We start from the raw sequence: 26486 nt of genomic DNA on the forward strand, positions 1-26486 counted from the left end.
CGCGGGGCGGGCGGCGGGCCTGGCGTTGTTCCGGCCAGGAGGCGGGAGGCGGTTGCCGGCTGCGCGGCGAAGCCTGCGCGCCAGTTCTCCGGCCACCGCTATCGCCCACGGCCGCACCATGGCCCTAAAGGCCGAGGGCGCCGCACTCGACTGCTTCGAGGTGACGCTCAAATGCGAGGAAGGGGAGGACGAGGAGGAGGCCATGGTGGTGGCCGTAATTCCGCGGCCCGAGCCGATGCTCAGAGGTGAGGATGGAGGGGATCCCACTTCCGCGTCACAGTGCGGGGCCGGGGCCGTCCCTCCTCAGTCGGGTCGGGGACCCGGGCACCTTCTCATCCCCTTCATCCTGGGGCCCAGGCTTCCGTCTTCGATCTGGGTTCAGGACGCGCTCTTGCACCTCCCCCACCATGGTTTGGAAGCTCAGGCCTCCTCGATTTTCCCCTCCCTCCCCCTTTCCCCCGCCCAGGGTCTGGAGACTTCGATCCACGCCCCGCACGCTCCGGATCTTCCGGTGCCCAGGCGCCCCCTCTCCCGGGCCCAGCACCGGAGGCCGGATCCCCAGAGGCGCTGGGTGGTTGAGGCCGCCGTCTCACGCAAGCACAACGGCCGGGCTGTGTTCTAGGCCGAGGGGCGGCGAAGCCTATAGGCCTGAGGCTACAGGCGGGCGCCGCTGCCGACTTCCAGGAGAATTTTAAGGACTCCCCGAGCATGACTCTTTCCTGCCCACCACCCCGCTTCATCCCCATTCCTGGGCCTTCCACTTGCAGGAGCCACAGGTGTCAGGTTCTGGAGAGAAGGGATGAATGGGACTGCATACAACAGCTAGTTTGGAAAAGCAGTGCAGTGCTAGAATGCGATTAGCTTTGGGAGGGGATGGGAAGAACAGTCTGAGAACACTCGCTCTCCCCTCCCCCTTCACCGATTTCTAGTTCTCAGGAGCTTGCAAACCATAAGAAAACAAAGAGCCATCTTTGTGGGAGACTTAATATGCATGAAAATGCAAATATCTTTCCATTCTCCCACCCCCCTTTTCTTAGCGGGGACAGTACCCAGAAGAGGTTGAGAGCAGCAAGGCCATTCATTGAACCTCAGCCGAACAGAATGATGTCTGTCTGCACTGCCTCTCATCCTTTTTGGAACTGGAAGGGTTATAAAATTCATGAGGGAAATAAAGGTCACCTCCCTTATCGGAGCATGTAGTCCAAAAGACAGGTTGTTTTCCTACTTCTGCTAATATTTGTTTAGTGTTCACTGGGCATTGTCAGAGGCTGTCTCAGTTAATCCTGTCAACCCTGCAAGGGTGGCCTTACCCCCACTGTTAGGGCGGGAATAGACAGGTGAATTCATTCAACCAATATTCACTGGACGTCTACTTTAGGCTGTTTAGGCTAGTGTTTTTAGGCTGGGAAGTAGTAGCGGTAAACAGAGCAGCTGAAACCTTACTCTTGAAGAACATATATATACCAATGGCTAAAGACAGAGAAATAGGTTCACGTATAGTATGTTGGGTGGCAATAAATGGTTCAGAGATCACTGAAGCAGGAAAAGGAGAAAGGGGGAATGGGTATTTAATTGGATATATCAAGTGGTTCAGAAAGTGTTCTCTAATAAGGTGAATTGTGAATACAGATCTGAAGGAAGTGAGGATGCCAAACTTGCAGATATCTGCAGGAAGAGCATTTCAGGCCGAATAGCAAATGCAAAGGTCCGGCAGCACAAGCTTCTGGAAAGATTTCAGTGGAGCGTGGAAGAAAGATTGAATTCAAGGTTTTTGGCCTGAGCAACTGGAGGAACAGCCTTCCCATTTTCTGAGATGGGGAAGGCTGCAGTGCTCATGGGAAACTGGGAGTGAAAGTTTGAATATAATTAAGTTTGAGATGCCTATTTATGACATATTCAAGTGGAGAGGTCAGCTAAGCAGTCAGATATGTGGGCCTAGATTTCCTGGGAGTATCTGGCTAGTGGCATAAATGGAAATTGCCAGCAGGCAGACAGTGGGATGAGAGAGAAGTAGAGAAGTGTCTAAGAACTGAGTCCTGGGAAACTCCGGTGATGGCAGGTTGGAGACCGAGTCAGTCCCTCATCACACATTACTAAATGCCACTACATGCCAGGAGATACAGATACAGATGCCAGAGATATGGATGCAAAACATCAGAAATCTGTGTGGTCATGGATTCTTTTTTTTTTTTTTTTTTTTTTTGAGATGGGATTTCTCTCTTTTTGCTCAAGCTGGAGTGCAGTGGCACGATCTCGGCTCACCGCAACCTCCACCTCCCGGGTTCAAGTGATTCTCCTGCGTCAGCCTCCCGAGTAACTGGGATTACAGTCATGCGCCACCACACCCAGCTAATTTTGTATTTTTAGTAGAGATGGGGTTTCTCCCTGTGGCTCGGGCTGGTCTCGAACTTGCAACCTCAGGTGATCCGCCCACCTCGGCCTCCCAAAGTGCTGGGATTCAGGTGTGAGCCACTGCACCTGGCCATGGTCATGGATTCTATGGTGTGGTGAGGAGACAGGCAGTGAACATCCCAAAAACAAGTGTCAGGTGGTGATGTGTGCTGTGTTGGGGATGGTGCATAAGGGGAATGGGGTGCTCTGGTGAGGGGAGATGGTTCTTCAGCAACAACCCAGAGGAAGGGAGGGAATATTGAGAAGAGATGAGGAAGAACCAGCACACGTAACTGAGAAAGAGCGCCAGGGAAGCAAAAGAAGAACCAACAGAAGGTCATGCCCTAGACGCAAGTGATGAAAATCAAGATGGAAGAAGTGATCGGCAGAGGATGAAGTTGAGAAACTGACCACAGAGTTTAGCGCTGCTGACTTGGATGAGAGCTGTTTTGGAGGACTAGTAGGGAAGAAAGCCGATTGCACCTAAGAGGTCAGGTTTTCTGCCCATGGTCGCATGAGAGATAGGTAGAAGGCGTATCTCATATCTCATTCAGACACCACCTCTTGTATCCATGCAAGCCGAGGCTCCTATTTCCAATACCACCTCTTCCATGCATCCCCCAGCTATTAGGGCCTCCTGTGTTTTAATTTTGTCCCATCCTCTCTGGAGGGTAGGAGAGAGATGCAGCCATGAAGGATCATGGGCACTTCGTAAAAGCACTGAGCTTCCAGGCTGATGCAGGTCTAAGGCTGCCTTCTTTGCTGAACTGGAAAGGGCTGATGCCCTGTGAGAGCTTATGGTCTGTGTGCACAAAGAGCAGGTATCAGGCAGCAATTGGAGTGGAACCATGGCTGTAAATGCTCTGTGAGCACTGAGAAGGGAGGCTAGTTCTGAGGGGACGGGGTGGCCTTTAGAACGGGCACAGTGGCTCATGCCTATAATCCCAGCACTTTGGGAGGTTGAAGCAGGAGGATTGCTTGAGCCCGGGAGTTCAAGACCAGCCTGGGCAACAGAGCAAGATCCCATCTGTTAAACAAAATTTTTGTTGTTGTGAATTAGCTGGGTGTGATAGCATGCATCTGTCTGTAGCCCTAGCCAGTCAGGTGCCTAAGGCTGGAGGGTCCGTGAGTCCAGGAGTTCAAGGCAGCAGTAAGCTATGATAACACCACTGTACTCCAGCCTGGGTGACAAAATGAGTCCCCCATCTCTTAAAAAAAAAAAAAATTATTAGCCAGGCATGGCAGCACTCACCTGTAGTCCCAGGTGCTTGGGGGACTGAGGCAGGACGATCACTTGAACCCAGGAGGTCAAGGCTGCAATGAGTTGAGATTGCACCATTGCACTCCAGCCTGGGTGACAAAGTGAGACTCTGTCTCAAAATAAATAACATTTAAAAATTAAAAGAATTTACCTTCCTCACTCTCAAGAAAGCGTAGAAGTCAGATGTGGATGAAATCTATTGTCAGGGATTGGGTTTCCGGAAAGCTTCGCAGGGACAACGTTGCCCAGCCCAATTGGTGGTCTGGACAGATGTGCAAAGGCTGGAGACCTGCAAGAACGCAGCCTGTTGGGAAAGTATGTGTAGTCCTAAGGTCCAAGACTAGATCAAGAGGAAGTATAGACGCAAGGGTCGTGGGATCCCAGGCACATTGGCTGTGTTGAGTGTGGTGTGTGCCTCGTGGGCTCCAGGGGAAGGAAGAAGAACACTTTGGACAGAAATGCTCTCCTCCCCCATCCCACTCAAACCACTGAGTCTGGAGACGTGCTAAGTGTTGTCGGTTATGGGCACCTTTCGTGATTACACCCTTCCCCTCTCCCCTCGCAGTGACCCAACAGGAGAAGACCCCACCACCTAGACCCAGCCCGCTAGAGGCAGGCAGTGATGGCTGTGAGGAGCCCAAGCAGCAAGTGTCTTGGGAGCAGGAGTTCCTGGTGGGCAGTAGCCCAGGAGGCAGCGGGCGGGCGCTGTGCATGGTGTGTGGCGCTGAGATCCGGGCACCCTCAGCCGACACGGCTCGCACACACATCTTGGAGCAGCACCCTCACACCTTGGACCTGAGCCTTTCTGAGAAGAGTAACATCCTGGAGGCCTGGAGTGAAGGGGTAGCCCTCTTGCAAGACGTGAGAGCTGAGCAGCCGTCCCCACCCAACTCAGGTAGTTGGGCCTGGGGTGGGCCAAGGGAGAAGTCAGATTTGTTGGGGCACTGGAAGCTTATTGTGCTCTTGCTCCCTGCAGACTCAGGCCAGGATGCCCACCCAGACCCAGACTCCAACCCAGACCCTGCCAGAATGCCAGCCGAAATCGTCGTTCTCCTTGACTCTGAGGATAACCCATCCCTCCCTAAAAGGAGCCGGCCCAGGGGACTCCGTCCCCTCGAGCTTCCTGGTTAGTCAGCGGAAAAGCCAGTGAGCCCCAGTGGAGGTGGGGTTTGGGGACAGGGTGAAATACAGGCCCTGTGTTCTGGGCAAGTATCTTCCCCTGGGGTGGCAGGGTTCGAGGATGGCCTCTTAAAAGGGTATGAGTTCTTTTCTTTTTGCAGCTGTCCCTGCCACAGAGCCAGGAAATAAGAAGCCCCGTGGTCAGAGATGGAAGGAGCCCCCAGGGGAAGAGCCAGTGAGAAAGAAAAGAGGCAGACCTATGACCAAAAACCTGGACCCTGACCCAGGTGAAGGGGAGGCCCGGGGGAGGCATGGGCTCTGGCCGCAGTGCTCTGAGGAGATCCGCATCAGTGAGGATGGAGCAGGGCCCGGGCGCAGGGCGCCTGCAGCTCCTGAGGCTTTTTCACTCCCAGTTCCATCCCGTCCTCCCTTCCAGAGCCCCCATCGCCAGACTCACCCACAGAGACTTTCGCAGCACCAGCCGAGGTCCGACACTTCACTGATGGCAGCTTCCCCGCCGGCTTCGTCCTGCAGCTCTTCTCCCACACCCAGCTCAGGGGCCCAGATAGCAAGGACTCACCCAAAGACAGGGAAGAGGCAGAAGGAGGCCTTCCCCGGGCGGAGAGCCCCTCTCCAGGTGAGCCCTCCTGAGAGGGAAGCACAGTGGAGACCTCTCAGGCAGCGCTCCTGGGCCGGGCCTCCACGAGGCTGCTCTGTGGCAGAGCCCAGGGTAGGGGTGGGTGGTGCTCAGGTTTCCTGGGACACGGGGCCGGGACGGGGATCTGAATGATGAGGGAGGCTGGCCTGAAAGCTGAGCTTTTCTTTTTTTGTTTGTTTGTTTTTTGAGATGGAATCTTGCTCTGTTGCCCAGGCTGGCGTGTCGTGGCACAAGCCCAGCTCACTACAATCTCTGCCTCCCAGGTTCAAGCGATTCTCCTGCCTCACCCTCCCTTGTATCTGGGATTACAGGTGCCCGCCACCACGCCTGGCTAAATTTTGTATTTTTAGTAGAGACAGGGTTTCGCCATGTTGGCCAGGCTGGTCTCAAACTCTTGACCTCAGGTGATCCACCTGCCTTGGCCTCCCAAAGTGCTGGGATTACAGGTGTGAACCACCGCGCCTGGACTATTTTCTATATTTTCTTTTTGAGACAAGAGTCTTGTTCTGTGGCCCAGGCTGAAGTGCTGTGGTACAGTCTTGGCTCACTGCAGCCTCTGCTTCCCAAGTTCAAGCGATTCTTCCGCTTCACCCTCCCGAGTAGCTGGGATGGCAGGCACACGCCACCATGCCCAGCTAATTTTTGTATTTTTAGTAGAGACAGGGTTTCGCCATGTTGGCCAGGCTGGTCTCGAACTCCTGACCTCAGGTGATCCACCTGCCTCAGCCTCCCAAAGTGCTGGGATTACAGGTGTGAACCACCGCGCCTGGCCAGGTGGGCTTTTATTAGTGTTTCCTTGTTTCCTGGAATTGGTCATTGGGTTTCCAATGACCAAGGCCAGTGTTTCCCAGGGGACTGATACTGATTTCCATACATGCAGTTTGTTCTAACTAGAGCCTGAGGGGTGCCCACCTTACCCTGGTGGAGCTGAGGCCCAGATGGGGCCACTCAGCAATTCAGTTAGATGTCCAGGGAATAGACGAGATGAGCAGTGGACAGATACCTCCAGGGGACACCAGCTCAGTAAATTGCCTCATAATAGCAGTAAGTGCTTGTGTTGTTTGGTGTCCTACTGAGTTCAAGAAGTTTACATACAAGTCCAGGCGCGGTGGCTCACGCCTGGAATCCCAGCACTTTGGGAGGCTGAGGCAGGCAGAGGCGGGCACATCACCAGGCGTGGTGGCAGGCACCTCTAATCCCAGTTACTTGGGAGGCTGAGGCAGGAGAATCACTTGAACCTGGGAGGTAGAAGTTGCAGTGAGATGGTGCCACTGCACTCAGCCTGGGCAACAGAGTGAAACTCTGTCTCCAAAAAAAAAGAAGTTTATTTGGCCCTTACAAAAACAGCTTGTATAGAAAGGCAGATGTCCATTCCTTTTTCCAAAAGGGAAAACTATTTCTCAAAGAAATGGTTCCTTCTTCCCCATGGTCCTTATGTCAGTTTCCTATTTGCTGCTGTAACAAATCACACAAATGTAATGGCTTAAAACAACACACATGGCTTGTGCTGGTAGTCCCAGCCACTTGGGAGGCTGAGACAGGAGGATTATTTCAGCCCAGGAGTTCAAGGCTGCAATGAGCTACAATCACACCACTGCACTCCAGCCTGGACGACAGAATGAGACCCTCTCTAAAATCAAAACAAAACACAAATTTATTTCACAATTCTGGAGGTCAGAGGTCCAAAATGGATCTCACTGAGCTAAAATCAAGGTGTTAGCAGGGCTGTGTTCTTTCCTGGAAGCTCTAGGGGAAAATCTATTTTCTTGCCTTGCCCAGCTCCTAGAGGCTGCCTGCATTTCTTGGCTTGTGACCTCCTTCCATCTTCAAAGCCAGCAGAGGCTAGTAGAGTCTTTCTCAGATACTGCCCTGGGTTCCGGCTTATCTGCCCCTTCACCATTCAAGGACCCTCATGATTATATTGGGCTCACTCAGATAGTCCAGGATAATCTCTTTTTTAGTCCGCTGATGAGCAACCTTAATTTCATCTGTAGCCTTCATTCCCCTTTGCCATGTAACAAAACATTCACAGGTTTCAGGGATTAGAACATGAACATCTGGTGGGGAGTGAGGGGCATCATTCTGCCAACCACACGTGACCCAGCAGTCAGAATTAGGATGAGCCTGGAATGTAGTCCAGCAGGGCAGAGACCGAGCATAGTCGTCTGTTCACCTCTCCATGCCAAGCATAGTTTATAGGCGGTCAGGAAATGCTTCTTGAAGAAGTGAGTGGGTCAGGGGTGCATGTCTCCTTGTACCAACTTGTCTGAAATGTGTGTTTGGAACTAGAGCCATAGATGATGGCCAACGAGGTGGCTGGAGGCTCTCCTGAGAGTAGGGCTCTCGAAAAGCAGGTGTGCTTTTGTTTTTGTTTTTTGAGACAGAGACCCTGCCCAGGCTGGAGTACAGTGGTGCCATCATAGCTCACTGCAGCCTCAAACTCCCAGGCTTAAACCATCCTCTTGCCAGAGCCTCCTGAGTAGCTGGGTCCACAGGCTTGCATCTCCACACCAGGCTAATTTTTAAATTTTTTGTAGAGACAGGTTTTCCCTGTGTTGCCCAAGCTGGTCTCCAACTCCTAGGCGCAAGCAGTCCTCCAACCTGGGCCTCCCAAAGTTCTGGGATGACAGGTGTGCTTTTTTGCATAAAGAAAAAAGCCTTGGCTAGGCACAGTGGCTCACACCTGTCATTCTCAGCACTTTGGGATGCCAAAGTGAGAAGATTGCCTGAGGCTAGGCATTCGAGACCAACCTGAGCAACATAAGGAGACTCCATCTCTATAGAAAAATTTTAAAATTAACTGGACATGTTTTTGGTGTGCACCTCTGGTCCCTACTAAGGCTAGAGCCTAAGGCAAGAGCATCAGTTGAGCCCAGGAATTTGAGGCTGCAGTAATTGCTGATTGTACTCCAGTCAGATTGTACCACTGTACTCCAGCCTGGGCAACAGAGCTAGACGGTCTCAAAAAAAACAAAAAACAAAAAAAAAACAAAAAAGCCAGCGTATTACATACTCCTTTAGTCACACTCCACTCACCCCTCACAAGGTTTTTCTTTGTGTTCACTGCTATGACACTCTTAATTTGGTTGGTATCCTTCAGAGAGAGCTCTCTGTGTGTTTGCGTATGTGCGTGGTTGCTTTTGTTTATTTGCCTAAATTTGGGCCCCCCTTTTTCTGATCTCAAGGCAGGCCTCACCCCTTCACATAGATCACAGTTTTAACTGTCTCAAGTTTCAGCTTGAGTCACATTCCATTCCTGGCTCCCTGAGACCGTGTGTGCTGCTTGGACTTGAACGTGTCCCGAGTCTCCTGGTTCTCTCCGGTGGATCCCTGCTCTAAATGGCTGACCTCTTCCACTGTCTAATGGGTCTTCTGGTTTCATTCTCGAAAGGGAGCCTTCATTTCGAGTCCTGGGGTACCCTGTGCGCAAACTCCACCTATCTGGAGTGGTGAGTAGATGAGAAGAGAATCTCTGAGATTTTAGGTTTCTTTGGGGTGAGTGGGCAAAGTCTGAGAGGAAGGGGCTTCAGCAGGCTGCTTGAGTGATCTGAGAGGGGCAGAGGCAATTGTAGGGTGTTGTCAGCAGTGGCAGCCTTCGTGGAGGCTGGAGATGCCTGGGAAAGCACAGAAGAGACCTAAGTGATACATAAGTGTTCCTGGAGGCTGTGCCCAAGGGAAGCACCCTGGGAGATGGCATGAGTGAGACAGCCTTTGTCCTCCAAAACTCTGTCCAGGGGTATAGGCTGGAGGCAGTAAATCTTTAAAACCACGGGCCCCGTGGCGGTTCTTTGCAGAGCAGAGGCTCTGGACCTGTGGTTTCAGACGGTCTTGTGAACCCAAAGCTTGGACAGATTTCTCAGAAACCTGTGAGGCTTCGACCAGAATGTCTCTACTTTCTGTGTTGTTATGTACGTATTGAAGTTCTCTGAAGACTTTATTTAAATAAAGATCCTGACACTTTAAAAAAAATTAGAGGTGTAAAAATCATGGATTTAACAGTTGGAAAAGGCCACCTATGGTCAGGTTAGCTGAGCTGATGAATGTGAATGTGAGGTGGTCCGGGAAGACTCTAGAACCTTCTAAGGACCTTGCTGGAGGAGGATGGGGACAGTGTCCAGGCCAGGAGAGGAGGTGGGCAATGACCTACTGACAAGTAATGGAAAGAGGAGCCTCTCTGTCTCGCTGGTGTTTTTCTTTTTTCTTTTTTTTTTTTTTTGAGATGGAGTCTTGCTCTGTCACCCAGGCTGGAGTGCAGTGGTGCAATGTCGGCTCACTGCAAGCTCTGCCTCCCGGGTTCACGCCATTCTCCTGCCTCAGCCTCCCAAGTAGCTGCGACTACAGGCGCCCGCCACCACGCCTGGCTAATTTTTTGTATTTTTAGTAGAGATGGGGTTTCACCGGGTTAGCCAGGATGGTCTCAATCTCCTGACCTCATGATCCGCCCTCCTCGGCCTCCCAAAGTGCTGGGATTACAGGCTTGAGCCACCGTGCGTGGCCCTCACTGGTGTTAGTTTGAGTAGAACCTAGGGATCTGGCTTAGGTGATACCTTGGCCAGATCCTGTGTTGCAGGCTGGACCAGGGAGGTATCCGAAGTGAGAGAGCGAGCATGCGTGTACATAAGTGTGAGTGTGAGTTTCACAGGGGTGTTGTTTGTTTGTGTGTTTGTTTTTTGAGATGAAGTCTCACTCTGTCACCCAGGCCGGAGTGCAATGGTACAATCTAGCCTCACTGCAACCTCCGCCTCCCAGGTTCAAGTGATTCTCCTGCCTTATAGGTGCCCGCCACCACACCCGGCTAATTTTGTATTTTAGTAGAAAGGGGTTTCACTATGTTGGCCAGGCTGGTCTTGAACTCCTGACCTCAAATGATCCGCCCATCTCTGCCTCCCAAAGTGCTGGGATTACAGGCATGAGCCACCGTGCCTGGCAAGGGTGTTTATTTTTGTTCACTGTTATATCTTTACCATCTAGAACAGTGCCTGGCACAAAGAGAGCCCCTGGTAAAAAATTCACAGAAAAGATGAGTGGATGATTGATAGCTGCCTTTTCTTGTCATTCTGGTGGTGACATTTCTGGGAAGGAGGGGCATTTCTGGGGCAGGGGTGCAGAGGGGCTTAGTTTGTCCCAGAGACTGCTAAATCCTCCCAGCTCGCTTTTTTTTTTTTTTTTATGGCCCTGGGATTCTGATCTCTACCAGATCTCAGGCCTCGCTCTCCCAGCCTCCTCACCTACCCTTACCTCTGCTCTCCTTGCCACTAAGAATAATTGGCACTTAATTCTCTTGGCTAGGGAAGTCCCTACCTACTATGGGAAGTGCCCTACCTTAGTATGTACTGAACTCATTTCTTTTTTTTTGAGCTGGGGTCTCTCTGTCGCCCAGGCTGGAGTACAGTGGTGTAACCTCCACTCACTGCAAACTCCGCCTCCCAGACTCAAGTGATCCTCCCACCTCAGCCTCCTGAGTAGCTGGGACTGCAGCCATGCACCACCACACCTGGATAATTTCTGTATTTTTTTTGTAGAGACCAGGGTTTCACCATGTTACCCAGGCTGGTCTCCTGAGCTCAGGGGATCTGCCTGCTTCGGCCTCCCAAAGTGCTGGGATTACAGGCATGTGCCACTGCAACTGGCCCGAACTCTTTTAATGTTACCTCATTAAATCCATACAAACATCCTCTGAAGTATCATGGTTTCCATTTTACAGAAGAGAAAACTGAGCCATGGGGAGGTTAGGTACCTCCCTCAGGGCCACTCACCTAGTAGGTGGCAGCTTGTTGTATTTCGTTTTTTGTTTGTTTGTTTTTTTCAAGCAGTTCTCCTGCCTCAGCCTCCCGAGTAGCTGGGACTACAGGCCCGCGTCACCACACCTGGCTAATTTTTGTATTTTTAGTAGAGACGGGGTTTCACCATGTTGGCCAGGCTGGTCTTGAACTCCTGACCTCAAATGATCTGCCCACCTTAGCCTCCCAAAGTGCTGGGATTACAGGCATGAGCCATTACACCTGGCAGCCTGGTGTATTTCCACTCTACCCACTCAGAACCTTGCCTGCAAGCAGTGTCCCCTGCCTCCCTCCAGCACCCAGGCTGAATTCCATGCCTTCTCTCTAGCTCATGTAACTGAACTGCTCCTGGCAAAGGCTAGCCCTTATCCTCATCACTAAAGCCCATCCTACCTCCCCCTTGTCATACTGCCCCCTGGGTCTTCCCTATCCGCCTACACAAAGTTATTATTTCTTCCTTCTTAGCCCCTTGTCCCTCTAGCCACTGTCTCATTTGTCCCTGTACCTTTTCAGTAAAGCCGGACTGTGTTTTCTGTAGCAGCTGCCTCCCATCTCTCTGGAATCTGCCTCAAACTTTCATCCTCAGCACTCCACACGAAAATTGCTCCTTTGGCAAGGTCGCTGTTGACTTCCATAAAATTCAATAGTCTGTTCTTGGTCCTTCTCTTTTCTTTTTTTTTTTCCCCCTAGACGGAGGAGTCTAGCTCTGTTGCCCAGACTGGAGTGCAGTGGCATGATCTTGGCTCACTGCAACTTCCGCCTCCTAGTTTCACATGATTCTCCTGCCTCAGCCTCCCAAGTAGTTGGGATTACAGGCGCCTGCCACCACGCCCAGCTAATTTTTGTATTTTTAGTAGAGACGGGGTTTCACTGTGTTGGCCAGGCTGGTCTCAAACTCCTGACCTTGTGATCCACCTGCCTCAGTCTCCCAAAGTGCTGGGATTACAGGCGTGAGCCACCGTGCCTGGAAGTCCTTTTTTTTTTTTTTTCTTTTTTTGAGATGAAGTTTGGGAGTGCAGTGGTGCGATCTCAGCTCACTGCAACCTCCACTTCCTGGGTTCAAGCGATTCTCCTGCCTCAGCCTCCTGAGTAGCTGGGATTACAGGCATGCGCCACCACACCCAGCTAATTTTGTATTTTTAGTAGAGACAGGGTTTCATCATGTTGGTCAGGCTAGTCTCAAACTCCTGAATTCAGGTGATCCGCCCGCCTCGGCCTCCCAAAGTGCTGGGATTACAGGCATGAGCCAGTGCGCCTGGCCGGTCCTTCTCTTTCTGATCTGGCGGTTACAGTGGGCCGATCGCTCCTTCCTGGAGACAACTTTCTTCCCTTGGCTTTTCAGGCAGCTGCTCACCTGGTGTTCCTCTTCCCTCACTAGCTGTTCCTTCTCAGTTTCTCTTGCCGCTCATTCTCAGCTCCCAGAGTTGGAACATGTCATATCGTTGTCAGCTTTTCCTTTCTAGAATGTAAGGGCCTGCAGGTTAGGGTGTTTGCTTCCTGCACTGTGGTATCCACAGTAGCCAGAACAGTGCCTGGCACAGGATAGGCCCGGCTTATGTGTTTGGTGAATGAGTAAGTGCTTAAGTATCCCCAGCCATAGGTCAGTGTCCGTACTCGCTCCCTGGGAGATCTCATCCAGGTTCACAGCTTTCGATGCTATGTATGTGCTCATAATGCCCACCTTGGCTGCTCCTTCCTGATTCCATCCTCTTTTCCAGTTGCCCAGGTGACGTCTCTACATGGTTGTCTAAAACATCTCAAACATTGTGCCACTGCACTCCCGCTTGGCGACAGAGTGAGACTCTGTCTCCCAAAAAAAAAAAAAATCTCGGCACATTGAAATGGAACCCTCAGTCTCCCCAATGCACCCCACCCACAGACTCCACAATCTTCCCTTTCCCAGTGAACAGGCAGCCCCAGGCTTCAGTTTGCTGTGGCCACACCCACACGGTCATCCTCTTTCTCCAACCCAGCATCTGTCCATCAGTCGATCCTCCAAAACAAGTTCAGAGCTCACACTGCTGTTACCACATCCATTGCCACTACCCTAGTCGTGGCCGGCTCTCACCTGATTCCTGTAACAAACCTAAGCCAGGTCTCCTGGCTGCTGAGCTCTGCCCACTATCCTGTGCTCTCCTGTAGCAGCCAGAGTGTCCCTGCTGAGAACACAAGTCAGATCCAGTCACTCCTCTACTCACGGCCTTCCTGTGCTGCTCCTGTTGCACTCCAGATAAAAGCCAGAGCCTTCATGGTGACCAGTGAGCTCCCCTCAGGCTCCTGACCTCTCCCCCAACACCCTGCTCCCTGCACAGGCACTGGCCTTGCTGTTCCTGGGGAAGCCAGCGTGCTCCACCAGGGGGTCCACATTTGCTCTTCCTTGTGCTCAAAATACTGTTTCTTCACCCGTCTGCCCGGCTGGCTCCTCACTCCCTCTGTGTCTCCAGTCCCCTGTCAGCTCTCTGCTATCCTATCTCCTTTCCCTGGTGTACTTTGCTACTTTGCATCTGTCCATATATAACATACTGCATTTTTTATTTGTTTATCCTATTTATTGGCTCTGATAACTAGAATGTGAAGTCCCAGAAGGCCACTTAGGCAGCTCCATTCACCGCTGTACCCGTGGCAATCCAAACAGCCTTGGGCAGATAGTACTCAATAAATTATTGTCAAATTAATGAACAAATGGGATTCAGTGTTCCTTCAGGGAGCATATAGTTTATCGGGGAGACAAACCAGCTTCTGGGAACACAGAATAGCATTTGGTAGGTGACAAAATTTCGGTGGCGGCCACTAAGTCATTTTAAATTCCAGCACATTGCACAGCAAAATTGTACCTGTTTTCTCTGCCACATTGTAAATAATCGTGTCTCTAAAAACAGGGTAGAAAAGGAACACACACAAATGAATCCTTCCCAATATAGACAGTGCAGTAGTTGAAATCACCATTTTCTGTTTTTGCCTTTCAATGTAATGTAACTTATTTTTTTTTTTTTTTGAGACAGTCTTGCTCTGTCTTCCAGGCTGGAGTGCAGTGGCGTGATCTTGGCTCACTGCAACCTCTGCCTCCCAGGTTCACACGATTCTCCCGTCTCAGCCTCCTGAGTAGCTAGGATTAGAGGGGTGCACCACTATGCCTGCCTGATTTCTTTGTATTTTAGTAGATAAAGGGTTTCTCTGTGTTAGCCAGACTGGTCTCGAACTCCTGACCTCAAGTGATCTGCTCACCTTGGCCTCCCAAAGTGCTGGAATTACAAGCAGGAGCCACCACACCCAGCCCTATTGTAACATAACTTTTGCACACATCCCTATTGCATGCTTGTTTTTTATGGCTGCGTGCAGCCACAGCAGTCCTCAGTCCTCTTTCGTCTGCCTCGAGGCCCAGCTTTGCCCGTTGTGAGTACCTTCTCCATACTGCTAAGGTGGACACCTGATCTTGGTGATGTAGGTGTTGACACTCAGGAGATGAAGAGCCTGGTGGAAGTTCACCAGGGGTCTTCTCCACCCTGTGTAGTCCCTCATGAACTCCTTGGTGGGCACAGCTATGCCTCAGATTTTTTCTGGGTGTTCCCACCGCATCACCTCTGCCCCACTCAGGCAGAACGCGTTAGGCTAGGATGCCCAGTAAGTTTGAGAGAAAATGGAGTTGGCTGCAGGTAGGAGTTCTGGAGAGAGGCACGCAGCACCGGGCACCCTGTGCCAAAATACACGCAGGAGGAAGGCTGCCTGGCTTCATGTGCTTACCCTCGGGAGGCTGTGGCCTCATTCTCTAGCCGGCAGCAGTGCTCCTTGATCACCCAGGAATGGAGCTTCCTGCCATCCTTGGACTTTCCCTCATGCCAGGCACTGGGCTGTGGACATCATGAAAGCCCTGGAAATGGGGGTACAGTTTGCAGAGCTTCCAGGGAGCATCCTCTTGGTGGGGTGTCTGGGAGGCTCTGACTGCTCTCTGCTCTCATCCCTGCCCAGCTCCCCCTCCGGGGCTCCGCGGGACACTGGATCTCCAGGTTATCCGCGTGCGGATGGAGGAGCCCCCAGTGGTCAGCCTCCTGCAAGACTGGTCCAGGCACCCCCAGGGCACCAAGCGTGTGGGAGCAGGTGACACCTCAGACTGGCCCACGGTTCTGTCAGAATCCAGCACCACTGTGGCGGGGAAGCCAGAGAAAGGGAATGGGGTGTAAATTCTTGCTTTCCTGGGGAGGGAGGGAGGGAGGAGGCAGCATCCCCCTGTGGCTTATAACTCAGAGCTGCCTGGCTCACCCATCTGGTGGAGAGAGTAGAAACAAGTGCCAGGGCAGGAGGGGGCTGGGGCAACATCCACTGTTATTTCGGGGCACTGGAAAGTGTCTGTTCCTGGCCAGGCCTGAGGTCGGCAAGGGTGGTTGAGGCTGTTGTGCAGTAGGGCACTGGGCCTGTGGAGAACACCTACCCCAGTCCTTTGCTGACCCCCACCTCTCTTTGTCCCCCGTGACCTCCTCCCACCCTCCCCCCGCTCCCCACCATTCTCCCTTGGCACAGTGCCTTACACAAGAGTGGTCATAAGGGGGTTTGAACTGAGTCCCACTACCTCGGGGGACACCTCCCCTCCCCACTTGTTCAGGCTCCTAAACCAGGACGCCTCCATTACCTCTTCCTGTCCCACCCTGCAGAGGCCTGAAGCTGGGCCTGGGCACCCCATTCACTCCTGTTCTCATTTACATCTGTTTTCCTGTTGTATATATCACCTTTGTTGACAATAAATTATTTTTTTTTATTAAGAGTTCCGTCTGGGCCATCATTGGGGAAATGGGTTTGCTAGCAGGATACCTGGCCGCCTAGAGCAACCTTGAGGGGCAGGAGGGTCTTAGGGGGAGCCAGGGAGCCACCTCTCCCGAAGGTGGGACAGCACCAGGGCAGGCCTCTGAGGAGCCCAGGGACGAGGGCTGACTTGTACTATCAGTCACCTGTGGGCATCTTACCCCCTCCCCTCCTCTGTGCTCTGGAAATGGGGTCAGAAACAATTTTCTTTAACATTGTACCTTCTGGCTCATCTGGTAGGCCTCTGCCCAAAAGAGGTCACTGTAGAAGCCCAGGGTTGCTCACAACCAGGGAGATGGGAAGATGGGAATTAGCCTGAGCTTGCTTGCTTGTTCTTGTCTTCCTTTTTTTTTTTTTTTTTTTTTTTTTTTTGAGGCGGAGTCCTGCTCTGTACCCGGAAAACTGGGAGTGCAGTGCCAGAATCTCCAGTCACTGCAAGCTTCCGCCTCCCGGGTTTTACGCCCCATTCTCCCTGCCTCAGCCTCCCGAGTAGCTGGGAATACAGGCACCGCAACCCATCCGCCCTGGCCCCTAGTTTTCTGTATTTTTTAAGTAGAGACGGGGTTCACCGTGTTAGCCAGGAATGGTCCTCGATTCCTAGACCTCGTGATCCGCCTGTCTCGGCCTCCACCAAAGTGCTGGGATACAGGCTTGAAGCACCCCGCCCGCTTGGCTTTTTTTTTTTTTTTTTTTTTTTTTTTTTTTTGAGACAGTTCCATTCTTGTTGCCCAGGCTGGAATACAATGGCGTGATCTCAGCTCACTGCAACCTCTGCCTCCTGGGTTCAAGTGATTCTCCTGCCTCAGCCTCCCTACTCCTTAGTAGCTGGGATTACAGGCACCCACCACCACGCCCAGCTAATTTTTTATGTTTTTAGTAGAGATAGGGTTTCACTATGTTGGCCAGGCTGGCCTCAAACTCCTGACCTCAGGCGAGCCACCCGCCTCAGCCTCCCAAAGTGCTGGGATTACAGGCGTGAGCCACCACGCCCAGCTTATCCTGAGCTTTCTGAAGTGAAATGGCAGTAGAGCCAGCTTACAGGTGGAAAGATTCCTCTCCTCCCTTTCCGTATGATGGTGAGGTGGGCACAGGGGTCCTAAACTCAGCCCCGCCTTCTCCAGCCCTGCAGGCCTGCACCCTCAGCTTCCACCTTCATGCCACCCAACCCTTGGCCTAATTAAACCCAAACGTTTGCTGTTTTCCCCTATTCCCTGGACCACGGGGAGGCCACTTTGGGTCTCTTCACCGGATTCCTTACCTTCATAAACTAAACCAACAGGTGCCAGATCTGTGTGCGGTTTTCCCTTTGGTGGGATGGAGCACACAGGCAGCCCCTTCTCAAACCCCAGCTGCACTGTCCTGTTTAGAGCAGGTGTGATAAGCGGGACTGTACACCTCTGCACCTGCTGACAAATGTGCACATAGGAGAAGTGGGGGCACAGGTGGGACTTGGAGGGTAGCTATTCCTGTAGGACACTGACATCACCACTTTTGTGTGTGTGTGTATGTGATGGAGTCTTGCTCTGTTGTCAGGCTGGAGTGCAGTGGCGCGATCTCAGCTCACTGCAACCTCCGCCTCTCAGGTTCAAGCAATTCTCCTGCCTCAGCCTCCCGAGTAGCTGGGATTACAGGCGTGCGCCACCATGCCCGGCTAATTTTTGTATTTTTTGGTAGAGACGGGGTTTCGCCATGTTGGCCAGGCTGGTCTCGAACTCCTGACCTCAAGTGATCCACCCACCTCGGCCTCCCAAAGTGCTGGGATTACAGGCGTGAGCCACCCACCGTGCCCGGCCAACGCTGCCAGATTTTGAGACTCACCAGGAAGTTCACCTCAGGCAGGCAGGGTCTGGGCCTGGGTAGCGTGTGCTGCATGCTCCCCTGATGGGGTGTCACCATGTCCCAAGCCAGGTATGAGGGATCTCACGGCTTGGTGGGCTCCTGGGACATGGTCCCTTCTCCCCATCTGACAAGCTCAGGAGGAGCCTAAAAATGTACAGGGTCTTCGTCAAGGGGACATTAAAAATCAGTGAGGTGTGGTGGACAGAAGGCAGTGGCCAAGGCTTCAGGATGCCTTGTATCTAGGGTGGCTCCCCCACTGCATGACGGCAGGCAGGCCACGGAACTCCCATGTCTCAAACATCATTATCCACAGATTGGCAAAACTTGGATCCTACCTGATAGGAAAGAATAAATAATGCTAAAAATCTGGTTCTGCAATCTCAAATACTGCAAATGGTTTTCTCCCATCCTTTCAATCCTGTGACTTGTGTTTACATTTATGCCAATGTGCTTTTAAAACAACATGACTGTGTTGCTGGGTGTTTACACTTGAGAAAACGTATGTAAACGTTTGTTGTAAAATTGTGAAGCTAAATGCACCTTTGCTGTTCTATGATTAATGGCTTAGCCCTCTAGACTGTGAGCTCCTCGGCAGGGACCAGGTTGTATTGACTTTGTTTTCCAAGTGTCCTGCCTGGGGCCTGGCACATAGTAGGTGCTCAATAAATGTTTCTCAAGTGCCCTCTGGGTGTGTGACATTTTTCTAGTGCGTGCTGGTCCCTGGAGTGTGGTTCTCAGCACAGGGTAGTTGCTACGGTGAGCGTGGGTGGGAACTTCATCCCCACATTGTGGCCAATAGGGGTCTCCCCAGCCTCAGCCAGGACTCTGGGGACTATGTGAGTGTGTGTGGCCAGCAACTGCGTGTGGCACCTCTGGGCTTCCAAGAAAAAGTTGGAGAAAGTGGGGCTGAGGATGTGACTCCAGCCCAGGCTGGAAGGACCTTACTGACGGATTGCCCAGTGCTTTCCTACTCCACACTGGCTTGGAGTCCCTGACCCCGGTCCTGCATCCTGGTGCAACACTGGGGAAGCTCTGCATAAATGTCGGTGACTCTCAGGGCTGGTGGTGGCACCTTCATCCATGTGGTGCTGAAGCCCAACCATGCGTTTAGTTGAAGAGGTTGGGGAAAAGGGTACCATTGCCCCCGACTGCTGAGCCACACACCCATTCCCTGACTTCCCAGTCCTCCTTGGCTCTCTGAAGCCAGCCACCTCCTGCCCTCCCAGCTGCCTTCCTTGGGATCCAGGTGTGGAAGATCTTTTGGGATACCTAACAAGGAAAAACTTTCTACATTCCCAGTACTTTTGACACCAATGTTAGTGGGGAGGGGGGCGCCCACACCAATTCTCCACCTCTCCAGACACCAGCCGGCTGTCCTAAAATTCAGTTCTGACGCTCACTACCCACAGTTAGCCCGGACCCCACAGGTCTTCGAAGGGCTCAGTCCCAGCAGACTGCCCCTGCTTTAGATACCAGTTCTAGGTCCCAGCTTGTCACCTGCACTTCTGACCAGCCCAAATTTGGAAGTTCCCACAACCCCCTCCTTAGGTTTGATAATTTGCTGTAATGGCTCACAAAAATCAGGGAAACAGGCCGGGCGCGGTGACTCAGGCTTGTAATCCCAGCACGGTGGGAGGCCGAGGCGGGTGGATCACTTGAGATCAGGAGTTGGAGACCAGCCTGGCCAACATGGCAAAACCCCATCTCTACTGAAAATACAATTAGCTGGGCGTGGTTGCGGGTGCCTGTAATCCCAGCTACTCGGGAAGCTGAGGCACAAGAATCACTTGAACTCAGGAGGTGGAAGTTGCAGTGAGCAGAGATCACGCCACTGCCCTCCAGCCTGGGGGACAGAATGAGACCCTGTCTCAAAAAAAAAAAAAAAAAATTAGGGAAACATTTACTTACGTTTACTTACATTCCCTGATTTTTTCATCCCTGGCGTAGGGATGAAAGTTGCAATCCCCTAATCACGTGGTTGGTTCCTCTGGCCACCAGCCCCATCCTCCAAGAGTCATCTCATTAGTGTGAACTCAGGTGTGGTGAAAAGAGACTCATTATGAATAACAAAAGATGCTCCTCTCTCCCCATCACTCAGGAAATTCCAGGAGTTTTAGTTCTGGGCCAGAAACCCCGGATGAAGACCAGATATATATGCCTTTCTTTCTTTCTTTTTTTTTTTTTTTTTGAGTCGGAATCTTGCTGTGTCACCCACGCTGGAGTGCAACGGCATGATCTTTGGCTCACTGCAACCTCCACCTCCCAGGTTCCAGTGATTCTCCTGTTTCAACCTCCTGAGTAGCTGGGATTACAGGCGCCCACAACCATGCCCGGCTAATTTTTGTATTTTTAGTAGAGACGAGGTTTCATCATATTGGCCAGGCTGTTCTCTTGGCCAGACTGGTCTTGAACTCCTGACCTCGTGATAACTCCTGCCTCGGCCTCCCATAGTTCTGGGATTACAGGTGTGAGCCACCCACACCCGGCTGTTTTTTTGTTTTTGTTTGTTTGTTTTGTTTTTGAGACAAGGTCTCGCTCTTGAGGCCTAGGCTGGAGTGCAACAGCATGATCTCGGCACACTGCAACCTCTGCCTCCAGGGTTCAAGCAATTCTCCGGCCTCAGCCTCCTGAGTAGCTGGGATTACAGGTGCTTGCCACCACCATGCCCAGTTAATTTTTTGTGTTTTTAGTAGAGATGGGGTTTCACCATGTTGGCCAGGCTGGTCTTGAAATCCTGACCTCAGGTGATCCACTTGCCTTGGCCTCCCAAAGTGCTGGGATTACAAGCGTGAGCCACCGCACCTGGCTGATATCTGTCTTTTTATATCACAATGCTGGTAATCCTCTCTTTCTTGTGGACAAAGCTAGTCTGAGACAAGGGAACAGTCGCCCCTGCCCTCCTTGAAGAGAAACTGGAGCATGTGGGAGTGTGAATGGGAACGGGGGACACTGGCTGGGCCCCTGCCACACCCCAGTGGTGGAACTGGTCTGGTCCAGGCCCTGAGGCTTTCCAACAGATGCTCCTGCAATCTGAGCTTCCTGTTTCTCTGCAGAAAATGTGGTAGTCACCCCCACCTCCACCCTACACACAGCTGAGCTGCTGTGTGGCTCAAATGAGACTCTGCATTTGGGGCCCTTTGTAAACTGTAAAATCCTGCACACCCCTAAGGTGTGGTAGAAGATGGGGGCTGGGATGGGAGAGGGTCTCTAATGGGCTTGCAGACCCTCTCTGCCACCGGAGTCTCTTGGGAGGGGGGCACCCTACTGAGGCTGCTTGCAGGTGCAGGGACAGGGAAGGGGCTGCAACACTTCCTGGGGTGTCTGCCTTCCTACCTCCCTGAAGCCAGGTGCCTCAGCCCAGAGCCATCATGCCACCAAATCTGCTCAGTCCTTTTCTCCGCTAGAGAGAACACCCTCATTCTCAGGACAAACATAGTTCTAGGATGGAAAGTCTGTCACCCCGAAGGGCCCGCTGAATGCCAGCACCTCCCGGCAGTTTCACTCTGTGTGTGTGTTTTCAGCTGTTCAGGTGGGAAAGCCTACAATCATCTTTAACCCCTCTCTCTCATAACCCCAACCCATCCGAAAGCCTGTTGGCTGCACCTTTCAAATATGTCCCAAATCTGATCACTTCTCACTACTTCCACTGCTGCCTGGCCCCAAGCCACTGGCATCTCTCCCTTGAATTGTCGTAAAAGCCTCCTTGCTAGTCCCCCAGGTCTGCTTCCGTCATGCCCTTTCACTCAGTTCTCAACCCAGCAGCCAGTGAGATCGTGTCACTCTGGCGGCAACTCATCCCACTCCCAGGGAAAACCACAACGGTAGCCCAGCAGGCCCGGTTCCCATCGCCACACACCTCCTCACTCACTCTGCTCCAGGCTCATTGGCCCCTTGCTCTTCAAACAGGCCAGGTACGCTCCTCTGCCTGGGTTGCTCTTCCCCTAGATGTCTGCAGAGCTCATGCCTTCACCTCCTTCACATCTTTTTTTTTTTTTTCTTAGCCTCCCAAAGTGCTGCGATTACAGGTGTGAGTCACCACACCCGGTCTCCTTCAAGTTTTTACTCAAGTGTCACCTTCTCAGTGAGGGCTTCATGAACCCCCTCAGTACTGCAGTTTGTCTTCCACCCTCTCACCCCTGTACTCCTGACCCCCGTTAGCTGGCTCTGTTTTTTTCTGATGTCACTTAATTATGACTCTTTTGTTTGTTGTGTGTCTCCCTCAAAATGAAAAGTAAGCTCCCGAAGGGCAGAGTTTTTTTGTTGTGATCTCTGCTCACTGCAACTGCTGCCTCCCGGTTTCAAGCGATTCTCCTGCCTCAGCCTCCCAAGTAGCTGGGATTACAGGTGCCCGCCACCATGCCTGGCTAATTTTTTGTATTTTTTTTTTTTTTTAGTAGAGATGGGGTTTCACCATGTTGGCCAGGCTGGTCTCGAACTCCTGACCTCACATGATCCACCCATCTCGGCCTCCTACAAAGTGCTGGGATTACAGGCGTGAGCCACCGCACCTGGCAGGCAGAGATCTTTATTTTGTTCACTGATCTACCTAAAAGCCTAAAACAATGCCTTGCACATAGTAGGTGGTCAACAGGGATTTGCTGAATGAATGAATGAATTTACAGATTTAGAGAGGGGGTAAATGTGTGGCAATAATTCATCTTTGAGGAGAACTGGGAGGGCTCATGGATTTGAGTAGGTGAAATTTGAACTGGATCTTGAAGCGGTTCTGGAAGCTGAGGTGGGTGACGGGCAATCATTTATCAGCTTGAACAAAGGCATGGAAGGAAGAGAGATTGGCAGCAGGGTGGGAGTTAGGGAGAAGTGTGATCAGTGATAGTTAGAGAGGTTATTGCAAGGTAATGTGAGGCCAGATTGAGCAAAGGTTTGAAAGCAGGTTAAAGGCTTTTCCTACAGCCAGGACCAGCTACATAATTGGCGGGGCACAGTGCAAAATGGAAATGCATGGCCCCTTTGGTCAAAAATTTCAAGATGGTGGGCCGGGCGTGGTGGCTCATGCCTGTAATCCCAGCGGTTTGGGAGGCCGAGGCAGGTGGATCACTTGAGGTTGGGAGTTCGAGACCAGCCTGGCCAACATAGTAAAACCCTGTTTTTACTAAAAACATAAAAAATTAGCCAGGCGGGGTGGTGGGCACCTATAATCCCAGCTATTCGGGAGGCTGAGGCATGAGAATCACTTGAACCTGGGAGGTGGAGGTTGCAGTGAGCTGAGATCGCACTCCAGCCTGGGCTATAGAGCGAGATCCAGTCTAAAAAAAAAAAAAAAAAAATTCAAGATGGTGACAGCAGAGCATTAATCCAAGCTCAGGGCCCTCCTAAGCACAGGGCTCTGTGTGACTGCACGGGTCATGGGTCCATGAAGCCAGCCCTGCCTATAACCTGTGAGGGAGCTGGTGATAGCTTTCTAGCAGAGCAGAGATGTTATTGGAACTGGACTTTGGGAAGATTATTCTGACATGTCTGGTGCAGTAGGTTGGAGGGAGTCTAGGCAGGGAGACAAGCTCAGCAGCCTTGTGCAAAGCTAGCGAGGAAGAGAAAAGGATAGTTAGGGTAGGGGTCGGGGCTGAAGATTAAAGGGCAAGGGTGAGGCAGGGGTTAGAGCTAGAGTGAGAAGCTTGGAGAAGATGGAGTCTATTTAGACGAGAGCATGGACCAGGGAGAGACTGCTGGAACACCGACCACCAACTGCTTCCTCTCTCTTTTCCCTGCTTTCCAGACCCTGGCATTCGAGGTGATACCAGGCACAGGAATCAGCAGTGTGTCTCTCTTTGGCCACCAGAGGGCAGATGATTCTCAAGGATTGAATTTGGGTCGGGGGAGTGAAATGTTCTCTGTCCTCTTCTGTCTTTCCCTCACCTTCATGGGTGTGCCTTCACCACCTTCTTCCTCAACGGTTGGGTGCCTGAATAGAGCTGGCATGGGGCATGGGGAGCAGTGCTGGAGTTCCAGGGATTTACTAAGAGTGTAGTGATACCTGTTGCCTTAGGAAGTACTTTCATACCCCGGTAATTACATCTGCTCAGATGCCTATTTCTCTGATTGGTGGCATGAAGGCTGGCTCAGGATGCTGTAGCTGAGAGTTGGAGGTCAAATAGCAGGGGTCCAATTAGCAGTTTTCCCAATAACTCTTGGGGCCTCTCTGCTTCTGTACCTTTGGGAACCTGTTGCCTGAGCCTGGTTTCTGACTCCTGTGGGGCCTCTGCCTCCTGCCCACCTTACGCCACTGACGGGAGGGTGTGGTTCTGACGTGTTCCAGGTACTATGGGTGAGGACAGCTTGGCGCTGGGGAAATCAGCCCAGGATACTGCCTGTCCTTGGTAACACAGTGTAAGGGGAAGTGAGGAGTGGACTGCAGTTGCCATATAGACTTCCTGTTAGTCAAGGGCTCTTCAAAGCTGAGAAGGACCTCCGAGTCCATGTATCCAATGGCTTCACTTTACTGATGGGGAAAATGAGGCGCAGAGGAGGATAGAAAATAAACTTTAAATGTCTTATCTTGCAGAGGCATTTTAAAAGGTAATTGGAATTCAGAAATGTCTTTCGAATGTCAACGCAGGAATAAAGCCATAGGAAAGAGGAGCCTAAACTCAGTGATGTTATGTGATTTTTCTAAGATCACGCAGCATTTGCACTTGGCAGAGCTGGGGCTGAAATGCAGGGCCCTGGACGCTCCCGCATCCGGTGCAGAGGACGCTGCCCTGGGCCTTCCTGGGGCTTTGCCGAGCCCTGCAGACTAGATGCGGGAATGCACGGATGGATCCAAAGAAGCCAAGATAGACGGTGGCAGACAGGCAATAGACTGATGCTGCATTTGACAGGTATGTTGATAGGCTAGATGATAAAAAGAAGATGGATTTTATGAGCTGACCAACAGATGGACAGAAATGCAGACAAGAAGCTGCTATAGAACCAGAGGATGCCAATCGCAGGGACGGCTAACAATCTTGTTTCGTATTTAGTCAAATCACAAGCACGAACAGGTGACCCATGCTTCCTGTTCAAGGTTTGAAAATACCCGAAAACTGACGGAAAGACACGAAGCGAATCAGATTCCGAGAGTCACCCAGGGAAACGACCGGGTGCTCGGAGGGCCTCGGGTGTTGCCGGAAATGGCCGACGACCGCCCTAGGCAGGACGGTGAGAGGGGGCGTGGCCGGCTCAGCACGCGGAGCAGCTTCGGGTATTTCCGGAAACTGCCGAAAGCCCCCGAAGTGGGCGGGGAAAGGCCGGTGGGCGTGGCTGGATGTCTGTGGACGGGGGCTGGGGGGTAGGTACCCGGGGTCGCTTCGTGGATTTCCGTAAACAGAGACGAAGCTTCGTCTTCTTACGAGGAGGTGCGCGCGTCCCCGGGGGTTACCTTCTTCGGCTGTTTCCGGAATTCATCCGTAGTCTGTGGCCGCGCCCCACCTCCCGTTTCTAGCCGCTTCGGATGTTTCCGGCTGCTGCCGGCGGAAAGAGCCGAGGGCCGGCGGTGGTGGCGGCCATGTTGGGAGCAGCAGGTCCGGCGGCGGCTGCCTGTGTGCCGGGCGCGGAGCAGTGCCGCTGAGGGCAGGGGAGGAGCGAGGCAGGCGGCCGGCTGCTGAGGCAGAGAGTAGGCGGAGCGGCGCGGCCCGGCCGAAAGGCGGCACAGCCCAGCCGGGGGTCGGGGGGGTGCGGTCCGGAGCCGCTCGGAGCCGGCGCGGCCTAGCCCGAGCGGCGCATCCCCGGGCTGGCGTGAGCGGCTGCCCGGCCTCCCCGCACCCCCGGCCGGGGCCCATGCGGCGGGTGCTCCTGCTGTGAGAAGCCCCGCCCGGCCGGGCTCCGCGCCTTCCCTTCCCTCCCTTCCTCCAAGCTTCTCGGTTCCCTCCCCCGAGATACCGGCGCCATGTCCAGCGCTCGGACCCCCCTACCCACGCTGAACGAGAGGGACACGGAGCAGGTAAGGAGCCCCGAGGGCTCCCCGAATTCTCTGGCTGGGCCCCTTGCACCTTGCGGAGCCTCCTCCCTCTTCTGCTCTCCTCGTGCCCCTGCTGCCATCCTGCAAGCCTCGGCTGCCCTGTCATCCGGCTCCCGGCTCCAGCTCCGCACATCCCGCTTCCGAGTCCTGACCTGGGACCCACCTCGTCCTGACTCCAAGCTGCACACTTGTCTTTCTGCCAACCCCCTCTCCCCTCACCGCCCTCCTGCGCTCTTCCGTGTCACCTCCCCAGCTTCCCTTTCTCTTCCCTTTTTCTCTCAGGGGCCTTTCTGGTCTTCCTCCACCCACGCTTAAAGCAGCCACCCTCCCGCTCCTCGAATAGCAGCACCCCGCGATTTGCCACAGATCGTTGTCCACCTCTCCCTTCGTCTCTCCTGCCTCGCTTCCCCTCCGCCCGCACCGGTTCTGCCAGTCTCTGGTTATCACCCTCAGGGTCCTTGCCCTGGACTGCGCTCTCGATCCCTGGCCCCTTGCAGTTCCCCAGCTTTTTCTATCCTGCTTCTTCGTTTTCCAAATTGTTCTCTCCCTCTTGCTTGCAACCCACCAGCTCCACCCTCATCACCTTTCCAAATCCTTCGCCTACTCTTTGCTCATCACTTTCCCTTCTTTGCTCCAGGAGCTCCCTGGATCCTGGCGCTGGCATTTGTCGCTTCCGTGTTTCCCCTCAGC

General features: G+C 52.7%; 2 protein-coding genes across 13 annotated transcripts in view; both read left to right on the top strand.

Moving 5' to 3' along the window:
* Positions 1 to 6: 6 nt before the first annotated feature.
* On the top strand, positions 7 to 15965 carry SPINDOC (spindlin interactor and repressor of chromatin binding). Of its 5 annotated transcripts, none has more exons than XR_001887426.1 (7): positions 7 to 245; positions 4218 to 4547; positions 4629 to 4778; positions 4933 to 5058; positions 5208 to 5408; positions 8615 to 8878; positions 15176 to 15221. XR_001887426.1 is itself a non-coding variant. In XM_017882653.1 (7 exons), the coding sequence occupies exons 1-7, from the start codon at positions 119 to 121 to the stop codon at positions 15306 to 15308; spliced, it is 1125 nt and encodes a 374-aa protein (XP_017738142.1). In that variant the 5' UTR covers positions 7 to 118; the 3' UTR covers positions 15309 to 15965. The 5 variants fall into 5 exon arrangements, 3 of the variants coding, with proteins under 3 accessions (XP_017738142.1, XP_017738143.1, XP_017738141.1); XR_001887427.1 differs by having other exon boundaries at positions 8661 to 8878; XM_017882653.1 differs by having other exon boundaries at positions 8821 to 8878; positions 15176 to 15965.
* A 9177-nt stretch (positions 15966 to 25142) lies between these two features.
* Positions 25143 to 26486, top strand: part of MARK2 (microtubule affinity regulating kinase 2) — a 77807-nt gene continuing 76463 nt past the window's right edge. For 6 of the 8 annotated variants that reach the window (XM_017882655.1, XM_017882657.1, XM_017882656.1 and 3 more), the window contains exon 1: positions 25143 to 25778. In XM_017882655.1, coding sequence (XP_017738144.1) covers positions 25725 to 25778 — 54 coding nt within the window. In that variant the 5' untranslated portion in view covers positions 25143 to 25724. The remainder of the gene's footprint in view (positions 25779 to 26486) is intronic. The other 2 variants (XM_017882662.1, XM_017882664.1) reach the window with 1 other exon arrangement.

This window comes from Rhinopithecus bieti, unplaced genomic scaffold (genome assembly GCF_001698545.2).
Source record: "Rhinopithecus bieti isolate Rb0 unplaced genomic scaffold, ASM169854v2 scaffold_13271, whole genome shotgun sequence".
Lineage (NCBI taxonomy): Eukaryota > Metazoa > Chordata > Mammalia > Primates > Cercopithecidae > Rhinopithecus > Rhinopithecus bieti.

Coding starts and splice junctions, on each gene's coding strand:
- SPINDOC (XM_017882652.1), top strand. CDS start 119: ATGGCCCTAAAGGCCGAGGGCGCCGCACTCGACTGCTTCGAGGTGACG. Junction 5,059..5,207: donor AAACCTGGACCCTGACCCAG/GTGAAGGGGAGG, acceptor CCTCCCTTCCAG/AGCCCCCATCGCCAGACTCA. Junction 5,409..15,175: donor GGCGGAGAGCCCCTCTCCAG/GTGAGCCCTCCT, acceptor ATCCCTGCCCAG/CTCCCCCTCCGGGGCTCCGC.